This window comes from Pleurodeles waltl, chromosome 2_2 (genome assembly GCF_031143425.1).
Source record: "Pleurodeles waltl isolate 20211129_DDA chromosome 2_2, aPleWal1.hap1.20221129, whole genome shotgun sequence".
In the NCBI taxonomy this organism is placed as follows: Eukaryota; Metazoa; Chordata; class Amphibia; order Caudata; family Salamandridae; genus Pleurodeles; species Pleurodeles waltl.
The window spans coordinates 875,205,555-875,228,724 of record NC_090439.1 but is presented as its reverse complement, the minus strand read 5'-3'; the positions used below and the strand labels follow the sequence as shown (position 1 = coordinate 875,228,724).

The 23,170-nt window shown below is 45.4% G+C and overlaps 1 protein-coding gene across 3 annotated transcripts in view; it reads right to left on the bottom strand.

Annotated features, from left to right (window-relative positions):
* VPS13B (vacuolar protein sorting 13 homolog B) overlaps positions 1 to 23,170 on the bottom strand; it is a 2,423,697-nt gene that overhangs the window by 329,960 nt on the left and 2,070,567 nt on the right. For all 3 annotated transcript variants that reach the window (XM_069220546.1, XM_069220545.1, XM_069220547.1), the window contains exon 42: positions 2,221 to 2,570. In XM_069220546.1, coding sequence (XP_069076647.1) covers positions 2,221 to 2,570 — 350 coding nt within the window. The remainder of the gene's footprint in view (positions 1 to 2,220; positions 2,571 to 23,170) is intronic.

Sequence of the window (23,170 nt, the reverse complement as noted above, 5' to 3'; positions counted from 1 at the left end):
CAGTCAATACAGAACAAAACACTCTTTCCCGGTCTAGCTGATGGAGTCTCTCCTCTTCTTTAGAGTGGTGAGGTGTAGCATAAAAGGTAGGCAGGGGGATGGACTGGCCTCCAGGAAAGGGAGTTACCACCTTCAGTAAGAAGGATGCTGTAGTCCAAAGGACCAAATTGTCTGGATAGATAGTAATGTAAGGAGGATGAACTGACAAGGCCTGTAGCTCAATGACCATCTGTGCACATGTTATTGCCACTAGGAAGGCCGTTTTGATGGTAAGGAGTCTGATAGGACAGTTGTGTAATGGCCTGAAAGTAGCATATGTTAGAAAAGCGAGTACTAAATTAATGTCCCACTGTGGCATACTGAGAGGTGCAGGTGGGAACATGTGTTGGATACCTTTCAAAAGGCTATGTACAATTGGGGACTCGAAGCAGAAATAAAGAGATGGCAGAAAGATAGCCTTTCAAAGTGCCCAAAGCAGAGCCCTGCTGGACCAACATAAGAAAAGGTAGAGCTTGGGAAAAGGGTGCAGAAAGAGGATCAACTTGTCTGTCTATATACCATGCCACAAACTTGCTTGAAATGGCAGACATATACCTTTTTGGTGGAGGACCACCCGGCTGACAAAATAACATTACAGACAGGGGCAGAAGGTCGAAAGCTGTCAACTGTCGCCGCTAAATCTCCAAGCAAGAAGGTGAAGTGCTTTCAGGTTTGGGTACAGAACCCTACCCTGTTGCTGCAACAGAAGATCCTCCTGAACAGGCAGCCTGATCAGAGGACCCATGCTTATGCTCAACAGCACAGGATACCAGACTCTCCATGCCTATTCCAGAGCCAAAAAAATAACTTGAACCTGATCATTCTAGATCTTCTTGGAAACTCTGGCCATTCTTGCGCCAGTGGCACTTAGCTGATTTTCCCAACAAACTCAACTGCGATAACAAGTGTTTGGAGTTGCTCCGCGACCCGATCTCGAGACCTTCCTTTAGACTGCGATCACAAGTGTCTCAGGGAACTTGAGGGACCACTTCCTCAAGGCCTTGGGATGCATGGCTCAGCAACCAATGCAGGTCTTGCTGTCGTGGTTGCATTCCAAATAGCAGAGGCACAGCAAATGTGGATCTGTCACAGACATCTGTCGGTAACAGGCACCACGAGGCTTGAAAGCAGCTTTCCTAGCTGTCATCCTTGACGCACCATGAGACAAAGTCTTGAAAAAACTTTCGCAAAAAAGTTGAAAAAAGGGTCAGTCAAAAAAGACTGGGGGTAGCTCTTCTCCAGATCTACACTGACTAACGCAGAAAGAAAAGAACTGAGGTCAGGGTGCTGGGGTGGCGCCTATGCACCCCACATATCACTTCTAATGCAGACAACGTCACGCAGACCTGAAGAATGCCACCTACTGGCATGCAGGGGTACTGTTCACAAATAAGTGCTGGAACCAGTAAGACCCCTGGGGATTATTCTAAGGTAAGGAATCTGCAGCTAGAAGTCTTTATCAAATATAACTTTTTTTTTGTTGCTCCAACAGCAGGCACCTACAATTCCACCACCTTCAGACTGCAGGTTTAAATACCAGCAAAGCAGACTTGGCCCCTCAACCACAAAGGGCAACAGATCGAATAGCATTATCACAGAACTCTGAAAATTGGATAACTCAGTGCCTTATAAGATGGCAATTAATATTATTATTATTGTTATTATTATTTCCTTTTAATGTTCACTTTGTAGATTTTCTGTTGTAAACCTTTGATGAAAGGCACAAACCTAACGTGGATTGCTGGATCCTACATTTCTAACTTACAGTCATATGTATCCCACTGCACGAGCACTTTACAAAATACCAAATAAATAAATGAAATTCAGGCCATTACATACTGAAAAGTTCAGACATGTTTGTTATATCGTCCATAACTATAACGTTGTTTGGTGTGATAGTAACCTCTTGTATTGAAGATCATATTTCATGTTAAATGAATCAACTACCACGAGAAAAAATGAACCTATTCTCTGCTTCCCAGCAGTACCATATATCCCACTACAAAGAGGCAAGCCACCACACAAAGAAAGAGGGATGAACATTAAGTTCAGATAGTGAGAGAGGTGTGCAAGAATTTCGAAATAGACAGATAATGCCACATCTCATGATCTATTATCTAACCAAAAGGTAAGCGTTTTTCTTCAAATACATACAGTGCTAAGCAGTCATGTTATACCTACCTGCTGCCAAGCCTGGACAGCCGTGTTGAGGGAATGAACTGCATGCTGCCCTACGTCTACAAAGATGGGCTCCAGCAAGATGGTGCAGTCCAGGAGCTTCTCCAGCGCACCACTGGACATAGCCACTTGTCCGTGGATGGCGAATGGTCTCACCACGCGCTGCCATGTCAGGTTACGGCACTCTAAGAGCTTGCAGTCGGCAGATGTAGAGCACTGGATCTCACGACAGATGTAGCCATCACTCCATTGTCGAAGATACAAGCAAGGATCTTTAAATGAAACAATCATGTATTCCAGCTCCGGTGGTAATGTTTTGTCTGAGGTAAATGGTTGAAGACATCGGGGTGGTACTTGAAGAAAAGAAACAAAATGAGTACCTGGATAAGGAATGGGAATGGCACAACTATTTATTTAGCTTAGCATTTCAACAAAATCATGTATTGCAATGGCTTTTTAGCCAGATTGTTCGATAGGCACAATGTTACATTTTCCAAACATTTCATGAGAGTGACAAGCATAAATTCATCAATTTCATGAAAGTACTTACTCATTAGCGTTAGACTTTCAGGATTAAACCTCTTCTCAGCTACATGCAACCATGTTAATTGTTAAGCAAGATCCGTACGAATTTCTTATTAACCGCAATGCTTTTTGAACATCTGACAAGGAATGTCAGGGTTGTGAAGCTCCTTGAAAACAATGAACTAATTAGCGGCAACAGCGTGTAGAATGTTACAGTTTCCTTGGTCTATGCTTGTTAGACCCAAACTCTAAAGAAGATGCATTAGGATTATTGTGATATTTCCCAGTATCTGATTTATTCCCAAAAGGTATACTTTTTCCTTTGAAGAAATTCCTTCCTCTGCAGCCAACAAGCATTGGCAAACTTAACAGGTCTTGTTTTTGCCTTTGTTAATGCAGACTTATTGGCTCTGCCAGTGCTTTTTCCTGATTATGTTCCACGCACACACAGTATGCAATTGCAGTCATTTTACAGTTACAAGATGGCAATGGCCATTTTAAATCGGTATTAATACGGTTTAGGAAAAGAGCAGCCTGGCAGCAAATTCCTGTTGACAGAGCCTCCAAAAACAGAAGTGAAAAAACAGGATGCAATGGGGGTACATAGAAAAGCATCTGTAGTTTGACTAGGGGTGTAAGTAAAAGCCAGAGCAACTCACTGCGTAACAATAGCCTGCGCAGTGCGTGGGGGCCCCGAGTTCCAGGGACCCCCACCCCAAACACAGTATACTCTGCATCCACAACGGGTCCTGGCCTGAGAACTCCTGACTGGGTGCGGGAGGGGCACCTCCATGTACTTTGCAGGGGGGCCCATACAAGTTTCGCTTCGCCACTGTGGAGCATCTGGGGTGGGAGGGGGTGAGGGTTCAAAAGGAGGCGTGGAGGGGGTGGGGAAAAGGGAGAGTAATGAGGACATGGGGGACGGAAGCTGAATGGGTAGGGCGGTGGAAGCAACAAATGAGCTCGGTGGTCCAGTCATAAATGTGGAAAAGATACTGTGCTCCAGGAAAGAGACAGACACAAGAAGAGGAAGGAAGTCGCTGAATAAGAGGCAAGCAAATGAGATTGACAAGTAAACCAATGATAAGTAGTGGGCTGACATAAAGCCAACTGTAAGTAACAATTGGTATTGTTCACAATACATCTTTTGACAACAGACAGAGGTCAGACCTAAAACAGGGCTTTTACATGAACTGTACCTATTTTAGCCTTTGAATTAGATGTTAGTGTGTAAATGTGAAAAAGTCTGGGACAGACAATGTAAATGTTTGTAGATACCAACAAAAGTTACAGCTTTACAGAAATACAATTTGAAATGCCTACTGTCAGATATCCTCAGTGGTTCTGATTTGTACTGAGATCAGTACGTAGCAGCTCCTGGGTCCCACAGTGAGTTAATAGGATCCTGAGGTGGTTCTGTCCAGTTATCCTTTGTTAGGTTAGCAGTGAGTGTTGAAGTTATGCAGCAGAAGGCGTCAAAGACAGATCAAACTGCCTGGGGTGGATAAGGCACAGCATAGGGTTTTTTGCTCAACTAATCAGGGAAAGAGTGCATTTTTATGGCTTTTTAGAAGCAGTCGAGGAACGGAAGCCTTCTGACATGGAGGAGTCGGCTGTTTAAGGAGTGGAGAGAAGAATCTGACTCCCTTTCTAAAAGAGAAGGTGATTGGTCGACAAGAGAGTCAAATATGGTGGAATATATTCGGCAAATCTTGGGAAGACGAGCAGGTCAGACAGGTGATTGTTTATCTGAGGTTGTTTGATGGGAGTCGGTGTAGTTTTAGCAGGACAGATTCACTAAATAAGGGATTTCCAACCTTTTCAATAATAGGAACTACTTCTGTTGAATGGAAATCAACCCAAGCTACTAATATTATTCGTGTTGACTACGCCAGACAAAAATAAATTAGTAGTTAACATATGCAAGATTAGCAGCAGTGATGGACGAAAGGATTTGTAAATTTGACATGCCTCTACATAGGTAATACATAACAGTGATAGCTGCAATGCCAGTGACACCCAGGTAATATTATTAAAAATTAGTCTCCAATGTTGGATATTCAGTTAAATATTAGATTTAAATATATTTTGGAAATTACGAGTTCCTAAAATACATACACTTTCATCTTGAAAACACACTTTTCTATTTTAAATACATATATATCAATTCAACAAACAAAAGCTTCTAATTTAATAGGTTGGGTTGCATAAAGGAGAGCTACACATATTAGCCGGAGAACTACCAGTAGCACACGAGCTACTGGTTGGAGAAGCCAGGCTAGATCTTTTCCTAGACCAGCAATGACACAAACAGCCATGTCTTGTAGCCTATAGAATCAGTAGGATGGCCTACTGGGCATCTGAAAAGTCAGCTCTAAAACTGGGATGCTTAATATTACAGCATTCATCAGCAACTATGGAAAACTGGAAGATTGATGTTGGGTGTGGCAGGTAGTACCTCAGAGGCTCACGTCTAACCACCAATACATTTCAGCCCATATTTTTATCATCCATTTTTCAGTAACTTCCATGCTTGTACAATTTTGGATAGCTGGTCCTGTGTGTTTGTGATATTTTGGTAACCTTGATAAAGTGAGAGTGGAGCCTTTGGGACACTGAATGTGATACTGATGGATCATGAGTTTGAGAATTTCAATTTTCACTATTCTTGGATACTTAAGAATGTGCAGAACAGGTTAAACATAGAAACACTGGTACCCATCACAGTCTTTCAATTGAGGTGTGGTATGAAATGGTGATGAAAATTGCAGTGGTCGAGAAGGATGAGCAAGAAAAGTGTTAAATTGGGTGTGGCTAAGATGTCATCTACATTACCACAAGGCCTTTTCAGGTCATAGTACGTTCTGGGTCTCATATACATAAAGAAATATATTCTAGCGTTAATGCAAGCACCCATAATTTCTGTAACAGGAATGGATATGACCTGTAGGCTGGGCATGAACAATGTCTAAACTTAGTTGCCTGTCTTTGCCAGTCTCAAAGCCTGTCAAGACTACTATACTATCAGTTACACTCCAGTCAGTAAGTGCATACAAGTGGGGTCGTTTACACTCAAGTTGTACTCTGGTGGAGGGGTGGGGCTGAAGGTATGTAGCTCATGAAGGCTGAGCTGATTCTGCAAAGCCTGCAAAAATCCCAATACCTCATCACCTTAAAGTGAAAAGGCAACCCCACCTAGAGAAAGGCATTCTACTGGCTGGCAATAAGAGACTGAAGAACAAATTACTTACCTTCGGTAACGCCGTATCTGGTAGAGAAATAGACTAGCTGCAGATTCCTCACCTTAGAATTCTCCCCAGGTGCCAGACTGGATCTGTATTTTTTTTCTTTCAGCAGTATCTCTGCACAATGGTAGAGGGCATACTGCGACTCCATATCGACGTCATCCTCCAGATATGACGTTGACGGAGTCCATATATCCTCCCCGACACTCTGACGTCAGTTTCTTCTGTGACTAGAATCCACACAACAATGCATATCCACTTTGGAAACTGGCAATTGAACAGTGTTTGACAAGAGAGGTAGGAATACATTTTAATGTACAACTACCAAATTGAAAAGCATGGCAAAAGAATGCCAAGAAAGTGAGGATGAAGTAAGATAAAACAGTTCTCAGCACAGGGAGGACGGATGGGTTGGTAAGGAATCTGCGGCTAGTCTATGTCTCTACCAGATAAGGCGTTACCGAAGCTAAGTAACTTGTTCATCTGATAGAGACATCTAGCCACAGATTCTTTACCTTAAAATAAGATACCAAAGCAGTATCAAGCTAGGAGAAGGGTCTGTGAACACATCCTACCAAGTCTTGCAATAAACAACCAGTCACACTAAAGGAGTAATAGACCAGACAAGGGTGAGACAAGGTGAGAAGAAGAAGAATTCATCTCACCCAATGAGAGTGGACGACTCACAGAATGGTGTAATAACTTATGAAATGCTGTGAGGTGGTGGGAGGCTGGGGGAGTGTATGTCAATGAAAATAAAACTGTTGATAGACAACAACAGCGAAATAACATGAAGCACTCCAAAATAGAAGCTGAAAGAATAAGGTGCAAAAGCACCCCTAAAAGTCACAGAGACAACAGGAATGGTATACCTTTCAAGGAGTAACCCGAGAGGATATGAAAAAAGGGAAGCAATGCGATTATGCTGCTCCTACCAGGAAGCAGAGGCAAAACCTGCAAGAAGCAGGAATCTATCGCAGAAAGGGAGAGTAACCCAAAATACAGAACACACACTCCCAGGAACACCCAAGGGGAAAACCTGAAGAGAGGTGAACTAGAACTGGGAGACACCTAGAGGCAGTCAACAGAAGTCACAAAAAGTGTGCCATATGCCTGACATACAATGGTTAAAAGGTGAGGTCTGGAAGATACATGCAGAGACACCAATACGCAGAGAGATAGATGTAAAGACACGGATGTGGTCATACATATGATATTTACAGACATGCAGAGGGTCCTGGGAACACAGATGCACATGTATAAAAATAGAGACATAGACGTATGAAACAGAAATAAGACAGAGGTATACATGCCTGTATATACATATAATAGAGAACATAGAAAGAAAAGAGTTGTGCAACAGCATAGCAGTAATAGAAAAGACAGGGATGAAGAAAGTACACCTCTCAAGAAAGAAAAGCCAGCCAAACAGGAAAATCACAGTTAGCGGGCTAAAAGTAAAAAGAGGTCGGTAAAACCATCGCTGGTAGAAAGCAACAGAAACCTTGCGGTACATGAAAAAGACCAACACAAGGCATACAAATGCTGCGTAAGTAGAAGCCAATCACAGGAGGGTAATACAATAGCAATGACAATCCAGCAGATAGAAAAACAATTGCTGAAGAAAGGATTGAATGAAAGTGGCAGAATCCCAGAGGGACAGCCAGCACCTAAGAAAGCGATCCAGATGTGGATCCAATAATGAAATATTCTGAAATGCCAGGTATATCAGACCTTGACCCTCACAACAGGGTCGGAATACCGGCCCACAGAAGTGTGCAAGGTCAAATGGGAACGGCCATATCCGTGGACAACAGTCCTAAACATAAAAACAATATGAGGAAGGAAGGAAGAAATATCCAACAGAAGGAAGAAATATGATTACCGTCTTGCAACTGACAGAAAGGATAAAGCAACTGCTAGGATTGATATCTACATGAAAAACACCTGAATATAGTGGTCAAAAGATGACCAAGGCACACAGAAGGGGGAAGAATCCCAGGAAATGAAAGAAACCCCCTAGTGGGACAGAAACGTAAAAATAGGAACCCATACAAAATTGGATGATGCCCCAGACCAGCTAGAGCAGGGCAAGGGAAACAAGAAATAAGTATATTAACAGTGTGGAAAGAATAGCCAAGTGACGTTCTATTGGCAGGAGACAACCTTTCTCCTGGCCATTGTGTAGTCATGGGGCACTATGGGGCACTAGGTATTTCCAATGAGGAACAGCTCCGTACCCGGTAAATATAAAAGAAATCAAAGGAAGGACATTTTTCCAGACACACCTGGAATAGAGAAGGAGGACAAAAATGTCCAGGAAGAAGATTTAGAAGATGAATGTGGTAGAAGGCCAGACAAGAGAATAATAAAAAAAAACAATTCAAAGGTGAAAAAGTAGTGACCCATAAAGGCGATAGATTATGATCCCCACTTGTAGCACATAATAGTCAGAAGAGGACTCGGTGGAAACAAATAGGTACCAACATCCTCAAAGGGAGCAGACCATGGAAAAGAGGTAGAAAACCAACTCCCACTAGAACAGTGGAAAAATACACTGGTAAAAAAACAGCAGTAGAACCCTGAGTGATAAAAGGATCATTATACTACTTCCAGAAGGAGCACTGAGCAAGTTCCCAGTAGGGAATACATAATTATAAAAGAACGGCCAAAAGCCTACCCCGATTGCTCCAAAGAGCAGGGACGGGAAACGACTTCGACATGAGGCAGAACCTTGTAGAGAGCACAATCTCTTAGGTGAACCGTCTATCAGCAGAGTACAAAAGAAAAACCCCTGTAAGAGGTAAAAGACCCAGACCGGGTCGGAAAATAATAACCTGTCCACCATAGTGGGGTTAAGAAACAGAACTCATGCAATGCAGGAGCACCACCCTGAGTGCTAGAACATGATAAGAAGAAAAGCACCTGGGAAGAGCAGGAACACCACAATGGGTGTCACATGATAATCAAGATGCACTTCACTGCAAAGGCGGTAGGAAAATAAATGCAACAGGGGAATAAATGAAATTGCTCTTGAACAAGGGACCAAACTAGAAGACGACTCTGGAAAATGAAGAGGACTAAAAACTGAGTCCCACCATAAGCATCTCTAAAGTGGCGTAAGGCCGATTCGGTAAGCGGGCCAAAAAGGGAGGTGCCATCAAAAGGCATATCAAGTAAAGATACTTGCACTGCTTCTGAGAAATTTGAAGAACGCAACCATGCCCTTCGTCGCAGCGCTACCAAAGAAGCCATAATCCTTCCAACAGAATCTGTGGTATCCATACCACATCTAACACTAAACATGGCAGCATGCTGACAATCCTGTACAAAAGGTACCAGTGTTAGTCTGGCGGAGCAGGAGAACCTGCGCAAAACTGTGTGCAGCCAAAGCAGTTTGCACCACAAAACTTTAAGTAATTGGATGCCACTGGAGGCTTCACAGATCCTCAGGGGCTGGCCTGTGTCTATGTGAGATACAGCGCTCCACAGGGGGGGCAGATATTGGCTTGGTCCAAACTCCAAAAAGCATATCATAAAGAGCCTCACAATAAGGAAGGACTGGCTCCACAGAAGACTGGTCAGGATGTAAGACATCAAGCAAAGGGTCCTTGGACAATTGCACAGTAGGAAGTTGTAAATGTAACACTTACAACACACATTTTCACGTCTGCACAAGCAGAACCAGCCTCTGAAGCCAACCCAGGGGATGATAGGAGGCTGAAAGCCGGCAAGGAGTCTAGACCACTAGAACTGGCTAAGTCAACTAATCGATCAGATTGAGGAAGCGGAATGTTGGAATTGGGAGGCCGAGAATGGAAACTGGGCCCTTCTGATGGAAGAACTGGAGGGGGAGCCTCAGGAGAATAGCCGACTCCAACGGCACCTTGACATCGAAAGAGGCGTCGTCCGACTCTGGGGATAAAATAATCGTGGTGTTGAGTAAAGCCACAGGCGCCACCATCGCCGAAGACCGTAAGGTAGAAATGGATGCCAAAAAGTCATAAGGGATAAGACAGGCACAGAAGATGGAATCTGTGGGAGGCTGTGCATCGGCTCTGATCCGACTCCAGAATCGAGGGGCCGAACAGGCAACGAGGATGAAACCGCCGGTGAGGACCCTGTCAGGGCTCCCGCCACCTCCTTAGGGCCAGCTTGCCCTCAGAAGAATGGGAGGAGCTACGCAGGAGAGGTGAAGCCGGAAGAGGACACGACTTCGAGTGACGCTTACTGTCAGACATCGCAGGACCTGGAGACTCTGAAGGGGCCATAAGCGAGCGACTCCTGGAAAGGTTGCTAGGATGAGTTGTAGAAGAAGGACTACGATGCCTATGAGATTCCTATGAAGACTGCGACACCCGTGCTGCCAGGAGCTTTATCTGCCCTTCCTGCAATGTCTTAGGCCTCAACTGTTGATAGGCATCACACTCATCAGTATCGCGGTGGGTGACTAAGCACCACATACAAACAGAGTGGGGGTTCATGACCAACATTTGTTGACCACAGGACCCACAAGGCTTAAAGCCAGAAGGCATAAACAGTTTGAACGACGAAAACTGCTGAGGGAAGGCCAAAAAATGGTTAGCGGTAACTGCTTCTCTGGATCTGCATTGCTGTGCGGAAAAAAGAAACTGACGTCAGCGCATTAGGGAAGGGACTATATAGACTCCCTCGATGACATCAAAATGGAGCCGGCCGACGCCCTCTACTGCAACGCAGAGGTACTGCTGAAAAAAATTCCAGATCCAGTCTGGTGCCTGGGGAGAATTCTAATGTAAGGAATCTGTGGCTAGTTGTCTCTATCAGATAAAATATTTAATCAATAGTGTGTCAGCTACAGTGGAACCTTTCAGGTGTCTGTACTGATAGTTGGGGATTACTGGACACAGTTCAGGAAACCAACAAAGACTTAAAACTGGTTGAGTACTAGGAAATGAAATGGGAATCAGTTGTTGGCATCCAGGTGTGCCAACACATTCAGGTGCCTGTACTTCAGTAACAGCTGGCCATGATTTTCTGGTGGCGATTTAACAGTGACTGCTCCGAAGGTAGTCACTGTAAACAAGGGGGTAGGCTAGTTTAGGGTTCGGCAGTCACCAAACTTTCCTACTTCCATAAATCAAAACCTATAAATCGTAGGAAGATGGTTCCAATGGTCTATGTGGGATCAGCCCTAGTCAATAACATCAGGAGTCTAGGATAAAAAAGAAGGAACCATAACTTCCTCTAAGGATGCTGAAATGGGCAAAAGGATTACAGGGTGGGGGGGTTCTATCACTTGCATCAAGCCACTGGATCAAAAGTCCAGATCAGGTGTTCATTACACAGTTGTATAGTGTGGGTAATGAAGAAACAACAGCAGGCACTGCATTCCCTTGCCTCCAGTACATTAGCAATCATTTGCGATGCAGGTGTTGGTTCTTGCTTATCAGGTTTGGTCCATATAAGCAGGACTGCAGGTCTCTGTGATTCCTTGGTATGCCTTTTCTTTGAACTAGCCATGTAGCCATTAGCCAGCTGTGCGTGGCAAGTCAGGACAGCTCCCCTCCCTTCCTCGCAGCGTAACTGTCTGTCCGCAAGCAATGCACAGCAGGACGTCTTTCTTCTCTGGTTCAGGTGTCAGTTCCACCTCAAGGGGGAGAAGAAAGGCAAAGACATGATCCTGGTATTCAGCATCCTCTCATCTTGTGCTTGCATAGCTTAAAGTAGGCAATAACTATCTAACAAAGTGGGATATGGCCTGAAGCCAGGGCTCATCCAGAGCGTGTGCCACCAACAAATGGCATTACGCAAGCACAGCAAATTTCTTAGTGGCATGCAATTACAGTTTGACTTGAGAATTCTTCCCAAACATTTGTTATTTTGATTTGGCATTGGAACGTCCAACTGCCATTTCTTCTGGCACTTCATATGGACAGAGCTCCTATGCAAGTAACATTTTTGAAAGCATAAAAAAAAAAAATCAACAATCGAATCACCTGCTTGTCTTAAAGAAATTATCTGTCCTGACTGTAACATATTGGAAGCCCAAACCAGGTAATGCCAATTTCAATAAGAAGCAGACAAGTAATGTATATAACCTATGGCTCTGTGTATTCTCCATTAACATTTTCATTACAGTAACAGTTTCCTGAAAAATGTATATATTGGAAAGAATGGGAAACATTTGAAATCTAAACTCTCAAAGAATGCAGCGGTTTTCAGAATAAAGTCAGCAGACCATTGAAACAGGCGTAAATACTACTAACCGACACGTCAACAGTAGTGGATTGGTATTACAACTGGTCAGGTGTCTGAATGTAATGGTGCTTACTCTTGATTCTGGGGAAAGGCATCACCCCAGGATCTGGCATTCTTCAAGGCTTCACTCAGAACATGCTTGTATAGAAGGCTGGTTGATCTGCAGGATCTCTGGTTTATGTCTTTGGTTTTGATGTATAGCATGGGCTGTGTTCTGTCAGGCTTCTGTACACTCAGGGTCTCCATATGGACAGGAGATATGGTTGGCCCCAATGTAGCAGCCGCACCACTGCTGTCAGTAGATGTGGGTCTGCTCTTAGCATGCGAAGTGCTTGTAAACCTATGTTCCTAGAAGTGCCATAATCGTGAATTTATGGATTTACATGTAGAATATTTTTAATAGACAAAGGGATTAATACATCAAGGCATTTGGAAGTGTGTGAAGTAATACTGCAGTACAACTCTTTTACCTACTCGTACACGTCCTTGTGAATTGGACCCAAAACACACAAAATGGGAAACAAATAGGAATATTAATATACAGTTGGTACTAAGAGAAAGGAGTGCGCCATCTTTGCATTTTACTAAAAAGGAGCTGGATGTTTTGGGGCCAATTCAAAGTGGCTTGTAAAAGTACACAAAAGTATTCGTGTAATACTGCTTCCTTTCTCATACATGCAAGTATTTAGCTCAGGAGAAAAATAATCCGCTTCTTATTGTATCGACTTCACTGTTGAGAGGTAAGCACACATTACACATTTAAGCTACCACGCAGAGGAGCTCAGAAATTCGTATTGCCCGGGAGGCTGAGAGGCACTGCTACATAAGCGATGCCATGGTGATTTTTTTTATTACAGAGGGTGAAGCCAGTGCTGATTCGGTGCTCTGCACGGTCTCTCAAGACCACAAGCTTCAATAACACATTTGCCTTGTAAGTCATGGGACGCATCTGAAGAGTCAACGGTAACTTCATCCTGCATTAAGGCATTAAAGATGCAAAACATCTTGTCGATATGCTTCTCCTACCAGGTCACATTACAGAATGAAGAATTACAAGAGTGAACGCGATTTATCTTAAATTCTCTGCCTGCTCTTCCTAGCTCTTGTGACGCTATTTATATAGAGATGGAGTCGGCACACAAAGCTCACTGGCTTCCTAGGACTCGCATCGCGGAGCCGCAATCTGTTCCATAACTCTCTTGGGTTTTTTAGGCCTGGTCTGACCCAAACACAGCTTTAATTCTCTTTCCGCGTGCCATCCAAATATGTAGAAACTGAAACCTAATACATAGAGGCATTTTGTCTCCGCCCTCCTCCTCCACTGGCCTGTTAAAATATTATTCACATTCTGCTCTAGCCGAAAACATCACACAACCCAGGGCGGGGGGTCGGCCCACTTGCGTCTCTGGCTCTCTCCTACCACGAGTATCATTATGTTGCCTGCCTCTATGTGCGAGGCTCTCTAAAACAGCGCGTGTTGAAGTCATGGCTGGTGTGGGTAAACACTTACTTAGCCAATGTTATTTTCCTATCCATTCTAATCATGATTGTGTTTCAATTACGTCTTCGAGTACCTAGCGTTCCCTTTATGTGCCATTATATGCCTTCGCACAAGGTTTGGATTGCTACACGGGATCACAATATGTGTATATGCGTGCAGGTTCCTCGTCACAGCACCAGCATTAAAGGCATGTAAGGGTTAAGTACCACTGGTACACTTGTTTGTAAGCTGATTCTGTTTGTGGGATGCTGTGATGCGTTTCTTTTGTATCTCCCGCAAGACTGTCCCGATGTCCGAATCCCATCTGTGTTGAAAAGCAAATTTCACAGCTACTTTGCTGTTTCGGTATGTTGTAGATACAAGACCATTGGAGCCTGAAAACCTATGAATAATCATTTCAAAGAGTGTTTGGGGTGTGAACTGCTGTTGCATTGGTGGTGAGGGATATAGTGCCCAGTGTCTCAGTTTAAGGTATTGAAGCCTACTTTAGCCACAAGAGACAGGAATGTTTTGTAAAACTCAACTGGGAAACCGTCAAGAGCATTCCTGAAGGCATGGATTTTAGTGCCCGTCTTGACTCTGATAAGTTAATGGGGGCCTTAAGGGACTGCGTCTAGTCACAGTTTTCAAGACAGCTCACTATGTCAATGGGACTTTCCTCCCCCCCCCATTACCGTAAAAGGCTTCTTGTTTGTATGTTCTTTTCTTTCGTTGCCTATGTGCTAAGCTTCAGCAAAAAAGCCGAAATTGCCAACAAAACAAGGAAAGTGTGGTACAAGCTTTCTTTTCTAAAGAAAGTCAAACAGTTTCTTCCAGAAACAGACTTCAGAACTGCTTTTCACGCTCTTGTACTCTCACTTCTCAGCTTTCCTCCACTGGCTTCCCATCCATCAAAGGATTAATTTTAAAGCTATGTGTATCGTGCACCGAGCTCTTCATGCTAAGGGTCCGCCTTTTCTCAGACGAATCATCACACCCTACATACCTCTTACATCCTCATCTAATGCTCTAATTAACACTTGTGTCAAGAAAGGAAGATGGGGAGGCAGATCACTTGTGTTTAGAGAAGCTAATATATGGAAATCCCTTCCTGTGGAACTCTGACTGGACAACTCTGAACGTTCTTTTTGTGGAAAACTGAAGACTTTATTCTTTTCAGCATAGTCCAGTTTTTGGTTCCTCCCGTTTCCGTTTTAGCGCTGGGATGCCTTCGGGTAGCCATGTGCTCTATAAATCCACCAAACAAACTGAACATATGGGTGGTGTTAATGCCCTTCTGCACGGACTCCCAGACTCCATTCTTGCACCCCTTAGGGGCATCCACCACAAACCATTACATCTCATCCAGGGACTGAATAAATATGATCACATTACCTCCATCTTGATGGAACTATATTGGCTCTTTTTGCTGGCCCACACCATCTCCAAAAACAGATGCGTCATTTACAAAGCCATCATGACCAGCATCCCCCAATTATCAAGCTCACCATCTCTAGTGGTTCACAACACAACCACAGCCAGGACATCAACAGACTGCAGACTAAGAAATGTAAAAATGATAAACAATATAAGAGGCATTTTCCATCTATGCACCCAGGACCTAGAACAACATCGCTGTATCCATCAGGACTGCCCCAATTCCCCAACACATCTCCAATTTAGGAAATTGTTGAATACTCGCCTCTTAAGAACACCTCATCACAGTGCAGTAACCATCCACAACCAAGCTTCCTTTCCTATTACTCGTTGACATTATGTTGGTCTTCGCCCATGTACGGACTTCTGCTGCCTTTTAGCTAGCTTTGTGGAGGGAGCTGGGATCTGGTTGCAGCATCCCCCACATCCCAACATGTTTTTCCTGGTTTTTAGATACAACTTTGAATGAAGTGCACTGTGTTCCTGCTAACCAGGACCGCAGCGCCAGTGTTCTTTCCCCAAAACAAGACAATTGGTCACTTGATCCCCAAGTGACCAGACCCTTTAGCACCTCTGTGGGTCCCTAGTAAATGGTACCACTGGTACCTAGGGCATGGGTATTGAAGAGGGCCCCTCAGAGCTACAGCATAACTTGTGCCACTCTGAGGGACCCAGCACCAAATTAATGCAGACTGCCAATGCAGACTGCATGATAAGGTGCTCCCAAAATTAAAAACATGACATGGCACACACTTGTGTGCCATGTCCCCTAAAACAGTTTGCAATATCTGTAAGTCACCCCTACAGCAGGCCTTCCAGCCCTAAGGCAGCGTGAATTATATTACAAGTGAAGGCATATATGCATGAGCAAGTATGCTCCTACCATGTTTTTGTTGATTCTTAGATATAGTAAGTGTGCAGGGAGGCCATTGTAAATACCTGTGCTGGACACTGGTCAACACGAGTCCCCCCCACAGCTACATGAGGGCTTCTCTGACCATAGGGATGTTTAGTATCAAATAATGCGCACCAATAATCCCTCACTGATTCCAGGGATAGATTTATTAATACTTTATTAATACATAGACCCAGAGGGCACCTTAGAGATGCCCCCTGCAAAATCTACCGACTGCTATTGTGTTGACTGACTAGTCTCAACCAGTCCAGCCACCATGACACGTATCAGGCATGCAGAGGTAAGAGCCTACACTCTTGGAGGCCAGGAACAAAGCCTGCTCTGTGTTGACACCCCCTCCCTGCAGGATGTACATTCCAGGGCGTGGAGCTTCAAAGGCCCAGTCGCCTTTGTTATGTGACCCCGTCTCTCGAGATGGCAGAGATGACCACCCCTGTCCTGACCCCACTTCTTGGCGGCAAGACCGGCAGGAAAATTAGTAAGATCAAGACGTGTGCCCACATCATGCCAGAACCACCCCTAAGGTGGACTATCTGATGTGGACACCACTTTTCAAGTTCCTCCATCTTGTTTTGGACGCAATTAGCATTCTAGAGTAAGGGTTATGACCACTTCCCAGGGGAAGTGGTCATATAGAGAGTGTAGACACCCTAAAGTTATGTAACCCACTGACTGCTACCTGTCACTCCCCCTTAACGCCCCTAAATTAAGTATTTAGGTGGCACCCCTGAACACACGAACTCAGATTCAACGGATCAAGAGAAGAAGAATGAAGAAGAGTCACTGCCTGGCAAAAACAGCAGAAGAGCTGAGAACTTTTGGCGCAAAACCCTGCCTGCTCGCAAGTCTCTCGACAATCGAGAGAGAGTAATTTGTCCTGCAAGCAGGAGAACTACCAAAGACTCTGGGAGCCTGCAAGCACCTCAAAAATTACCGCCAGTCTCCCTTGGAGTAGAGGAGATACTTCCTTGCAGACCGCAGGCACAAACAATTAGAGTCTGTTCCACTGCTTTGCAGTTCACTGGCCCAACTGCCGCCTCAGACGACCAGAAGGTGCTGGTGCTCTGGAGGACCAGATCTGTTTCCCTACCAAGTGTAAAGACACCAGGGCCAACTGGAGCTGTGCAGCACCAACTCCTGGGGTACCGGACGCCCTGCACCAAGCAGTAACTGTCCAGTCTGGATTCTCATAGCACCACAACAGACCAGTATCACTGAAACCCACTTTGTGAGTAGCACAGCAGTCCTGATTTTGCCCCTGCCAGCTGTTGGCCCCTAATCATGAAAAGCATATTTGCGCACCAACACAGCTGTCCTAACCCCTCTGCACCTGAGTGGCCCAGGTTCCAAAGAACCAGCTGTGCCCCCTTGCTCCAAGACCCCTTGCGACCAAAGCCCCCGTATGGGAACTGCTGGACTTGTCCCCAAGTCCTACTGTGAAGCCTGTTACCAGGTGGCCCCCCCTTCACTGTAGCGCATCTAGCTACAACCTCACCAGCACCCTGCTCCCAGTGAAACCCTGGCACCTCTGAAGAACTGCTGGTAGTACTTTGGACCTTGCCCCACTTCAACTCCAAACCCTGAAGGTGAACCCCCTGAAGCCAAATGTATCTATCTTTATGCATCTCCGAGTTTTCCTTCCATAGGATTGCAGTATACGTAAAGGCGCACAGGTTTGAACGATTAACTTACCTGTGAATGTTCGTAACAAAAACAGTACCTACTTTTGGACAAAGTTCTTGCTTTCAAAACATATATAAAAATAAGAATTTTTCTAGTTTGGTATTGGATGTATTCTCTGAGTGTGTGTCTCCTTTACTGCCTCTGTGAATACAACAAATGCTTAACACTGCCCTGTGATAAGCCTAACTGCTCACCTACACTACACAAAAGAAAGCGTTAGTATTATCTACTTTTGCCTCTGTAAACCAATTGGGGATCCACTGGATTCTCTGCCCGGTGTACTTCTTTTTAGTGCAAAATATCAAGAGCCAGCTTCCTACATTTGTGCTACAGAAATACAATATACATACATACAATGCGTGACTTGGCCCTTTGAGGCATATTTTCCTCACCCAAAGGGTTCCTACGTTGCCCCTCCCACCTACCATAGACCAACTATCATCAAAGCGTCCTGGTCATAGTTCATTGGATGTGCCTTTAGCTTATCCCCAAGGACAGCTAGCTCCCGTTGGGACCTCGTAATGAGGTTCAGTTTCTCCTGTTCTTCAGAAGTTTTGGTCTTGGCTGTAAATCTTTCATCCAGCAACACTTATTCTCTAGTGATCTGTTTCTATGGATCTGATTAGCCCGCAAGTTGCCCCCTCGAAAGGGGGCAATATCATGAGCAGGAAAAAAAAAAATCACAGAGAAAATGTAGCTCTATTTTTTATTTGATGATTTCTAACGTTAATCTATGTACTGAACCTCTTGGTGTATCTAATTTTTTAGGCCAACTATAATTCTTTGGTAATCCCCAACTGGTACTGCAAAAGTAGATAGGACTAATGCTCTATTTATGGTAGAGTTGGTGAGCAGTTAGGCTAAGCAGAGACAATAAATAAGACACATACTCAAAGAATAAATCCAAGACCAATTTAGAAAAATGGCAATTTGTTTTTATAAATGCTTTAAACCCAAGAATCAGGTAGGTAGACTTTTAAGCATACATGCTTTGCAGTTTCAGAAATAGACACTTAGTGCAATTTTCAGAGTTCGCTCAATGTTATCCTATGGAGGAAAAGAATGTTCAGCAAATGTAGGGTTAATAATGACTTATGAAGCCAATCTCACTGATCAGAATCACACCAACTGGTCACACCGAGTGGCACTGTGGTGGCCAGATGCAGAGGTGAAGTAAAGTGTCAGGTGCCCAATGGTTTCGTATGTAGTCTGATCCTCGTGAAGACAGGCTGCAGACTGGCTAGGAAGCCAGTCAAAGACAACAAGCAGGTAGATAGTAGACCTGGGGTGTTTGGGGACGTAGGAACAACTTTGGTCTCCTTTCCCTGTGCCAGGGGCGATAGATGCAGGGGTATCTTTAGGCACTGGGTTTTCACATCCGGGAGCACTTGCGGTCAAGGGGGTCCTGTGTGTTGAGGCTGCAGGCATCGTGGGAAGTCTGGCAGGGATGGACCCAGTGTGGACTCAAGCTCCAAGGAGTCAGGGGACATCATGGACACCAGTGACCCACCTCAGCTGGGGTCAGGGGTCACGGAGAGCTTACTGGAGATATCGGATTTTCTCTCTCCACAAGCCTGTGGCTGCAGGCATATCCGGAGAGTCCAAGATGGGCGAGACCACACTAGACTTGGTCTCTGGGCAGCTGGGGACCCATGTTGACACCATTGGTTGGCTTCACCTCAGGTCGTGGATGTCAGGTGCAGTGGTCACTTCTGGTGTCAGGTTTCCAGGGTCCATCAGCTGCAGAGTCTTTTCTTTGAATTTTCTTCTTGCAGGGCAAGCCCGCTGCCCACTAGAGACTTGAGTCTTTATTGACGGCTGGACAAGTTGGCTTCTTGTGCAGGATCCTTCGAGGTAAGCAGGCAAGCCGGAGGGGCTGATTCCAGGTCAGCTGCTTTTTCTTTTCCTCATCTGCAGGTCCACATCTTCTTTGTCTGGGTCTTCTTAGGTTGTCGAAATCTGAGTTCTAGGGTTCCGTGGTGCCACCTAAAAACTCAATTTAGGGGTATTACAGGAGTGCCAGGCGGTAGCCAATGGGCTGACCACCTTTAGGGTGACTACACCCTTCTTATGACCACTTCTGCTAGAAAGTGGGCATAATCCTAGCCCTAATGGTCTAATTCCTTCAAAACAAGATGGAGGAATTTGAAAAGTAGTGTCCACTTCAGCTTGTACACCTTAAGGGTGGGACTGGCGTGAAATGGGCACTCCTAATTTAACTAATTTTCCCACCTGTGCTGCTGACAAAAGTGGGGTCAGGTCAGGGGGGTTGGTGATCGCTGCCATTTAGAGAGACCTCGGTTGCATTACAAAGGCATCAAGGCCTTTGAAGCTCCCAGGCCTGGAATGCCCATCCTGCCTGGGAGAGGAGGTCACACCTCTTCCTAGTGCAGGCTTTTGTCTCAGGCCATCGGGAGCACTCACTCTCACCTTAGGGGGTCAGAAACGTGTCTGTGGTGGATGAAGTGGTCAGGACCAGTCAGTCAACACACTAGTAGTTGGCAGGTTTTCAGGGGGTACCTCTAAGGTGCCCTCTGTGTGCATTTAAAAAAACAAAATCCTTCACTGGGGTCAGTGAGGGTTTAGTATTCTGAGATGTTTGATATGAAAAATCCCAGGATTCAGAGAAGCCATCATGTAGCTGGGGAACTGGTAGTGACCAGTGTCCAGCACATGCATTTAAAATGTCTTCCCTGTTCACTTACTATGTCTCAGAATCGACAGAGACATAGAAGGGGCATATCTGCCTATGTACATATGCCCTTACAAGTGCCTGGATGCACCCTGCCTTAGGGGTGTCTCACACCTGGCACATGCAGTAAAAGGAGACCTGGCACACAGGGGTGTGTGACAGGTCGTGTTAAACTGCACCAAAACACGCAGCCTACAATAGTAGCACTTGTGTGAATTTGGTTAGGGGTGGCACAATTGGTGCTGCAGCCCTCAGAGACATTCCTTAGTACCCCAGGCCCTAGGTTCCAGGGGTAAGATTTACTAGGGACTTACAGTGGTAGCTAATGAGTTTGCCAATTGTGCAAAACAACTGTGCAGTTTTGGTGAAAGAGATCTGGCACTGGGGACCTGGTTAGTAGGGACACAGTACACACCAATAGTCAAAGCGACTCCAGAAACCAGGAAAAAAAAGTGGGGGCAAACAATTTCAAAAAGGGTACTTTCTTACACAGCCCTAAGAGCACCAGAGCTCCCTCGTCTCATCGGCTGCATGATGAGGAGAAGTCGAAGAACACTTCAACTGCTTGCTCTTCTTTTTATGCCTCAACTCCTGATTGTCCCAAGAACTTGAAAAACAATGACGATGGAGGACTCCCCGAACGCTACAGGACTTTTTCTCGACTGGGATCTCGACTTGCACGGAGTCAAGCCTCAGGCCGCCATTAGCTTCAGGAACCATTCCCTCAAAGGCTTCGAATGCATGGTCCAACACTCGGAGCACGATATCGGATCGTGGTCGCGCTCGAGGCACCAAAGACACACGAGGTGTGAATCCGTCATGGACATCGCACGATGACTCGACCAGCAGGGCTTAAAACTGGTTGTATGGAGCTGGGTTCTGGTTGCAGTACCCCACACTTTTTGCCTCGTTTTTAGGTGTAACTTTGACTGAAGTACACTGGGTTCCTGCTAACCAGGTCCCCAGTGCCAGTGTTCCTTTTCTAAGACAAGACATCTGGTCACTTGATCCCCCAGTGACCAGGCCCTTCAGCACCTCTGTAAGTCCTTAGTAAATGGTACTCCTTGTACCTATGGCATGGGTACTGAAGAGGGCGCCTCAGAGGTGCAGCACAACTTGTGCCACTCTGAGGGACCCAGCACCAACCTAATGTCAGTCTGCACTGCAGGCTGCGTAACGAGGTGCTTCAAAAATTGAAAACCCAACATGGCACACACTTCTGAGTCGTGTCCCCTAAAACACTGCTTGTAATATCTGTACGTCACACCTACAGCAGGCTTTCAGCTCTAAGTCAGGGTGCATTATCTTACAATCTTACAAGTGAGGGCATATATGCATGAGCAATTATGCCCCAACGATGTCTTAGTCGATTCATAGACACAGTACGTGTACAGGGTAGCCAATTTAAATACATGCGCTGGACACTGGTCACTACCATTTCCCCAGCTACATGAGGGCTTTTCTGAACCTAGGGATGTTTGGTATCAAACATCTGGTATTAATAAACCCTCGCTGATTGAAGTGATTGATTTATTAATACTTGCAGCCAAAGAGCACCTTAGAGGTGTCCCCTGAAAACCCTACCAACTGCTGGTGAGCTCACTGACTGGTTCGGGCCAGCCTGCCACCAACAGATGAGAATCTGACCTTCCTCTTGAGAGGTCAGAAACAAAAGCCTGTCCTGGCTGGGATGTTAGCCACCTCTACCCACAGGATGACCTGCATTCCAAGGCAGGAACTTTAAAGAAGCTCACTGTCTTTGGTATGCAGATCTGGCCTTCCTAAGAGAAAGATGCTAACCCTCCTGCCCCAGGGCTCATCTGGCACCAGGACAGGCAGGAAAATTAGCTATGCAGGAGGCCTGTCACACTTCTAGACTGGGACCACCCCTAGGGTGGCCAGCCTGATGTGGACACAACTTAGGAAATTCTGCCATCTTGTGTGTGGTGGAATTTAGGAACTGCGGACTGGGTGATGCACACTTCCCACAGGAAGTGGTCATCTAGGTGGTGTAGTGACTCCAAGGGTAAGTGGCCCATTGGCTAATGCCCTGCACTACCCTTAACGCCCCCTAAATTGTATATTTAGGGAACCCCCAGATAACAGATCCTTAGATCTTCGCTGGACACAAAAAGGGTAGTGGGCAAGAATCCTGGTGAGCTCAAAAATCGAGGCGCACTACTGACTCAGTGCCAACCCTGCCAGACTGCCTGCTGCACCTGACCCTCGAAGAACAACTGACCTGTCCTACTGCTGCAGTCTCCAAGAAACTGGGAGGGCTGCCCGTGCTCCACAAATTGCCACGATAACTCCCTTAGAGTGGAGGAGCTACTCCCCTGCACCTGCAGGCACCCAAGAAAGAAATTAGAGGACCGGGACGGTCAAAAACCCAACGCCAGACATCACCACTGTACCCGAGCCCGTGCTGAAGTGGGCTGTGTCAGCATAGTTCCGAGCCCCCAAGGAAGAGAAACCCTACCTGTGCTCAGCCACTGTGGACTTCAGGATGGCATATGCAGACTGTTTCTGCATACCCCCCTGCAACTGCAAGTGACAAGGAGGCAAAACGTGATGTCCTAGGTCACCTCTGCACCTGTCCACCCTGGACCCAAAAGAGGAGAACTAAGGGTGTCCCCAAGTCTCCTACCTCGTTGGCTGGGTCGGACTCGACACCCAGTCCATATCTGCAACCGCGAGGAAATCCAGTGCTGAACAGAACACCAGAAGACATCCCT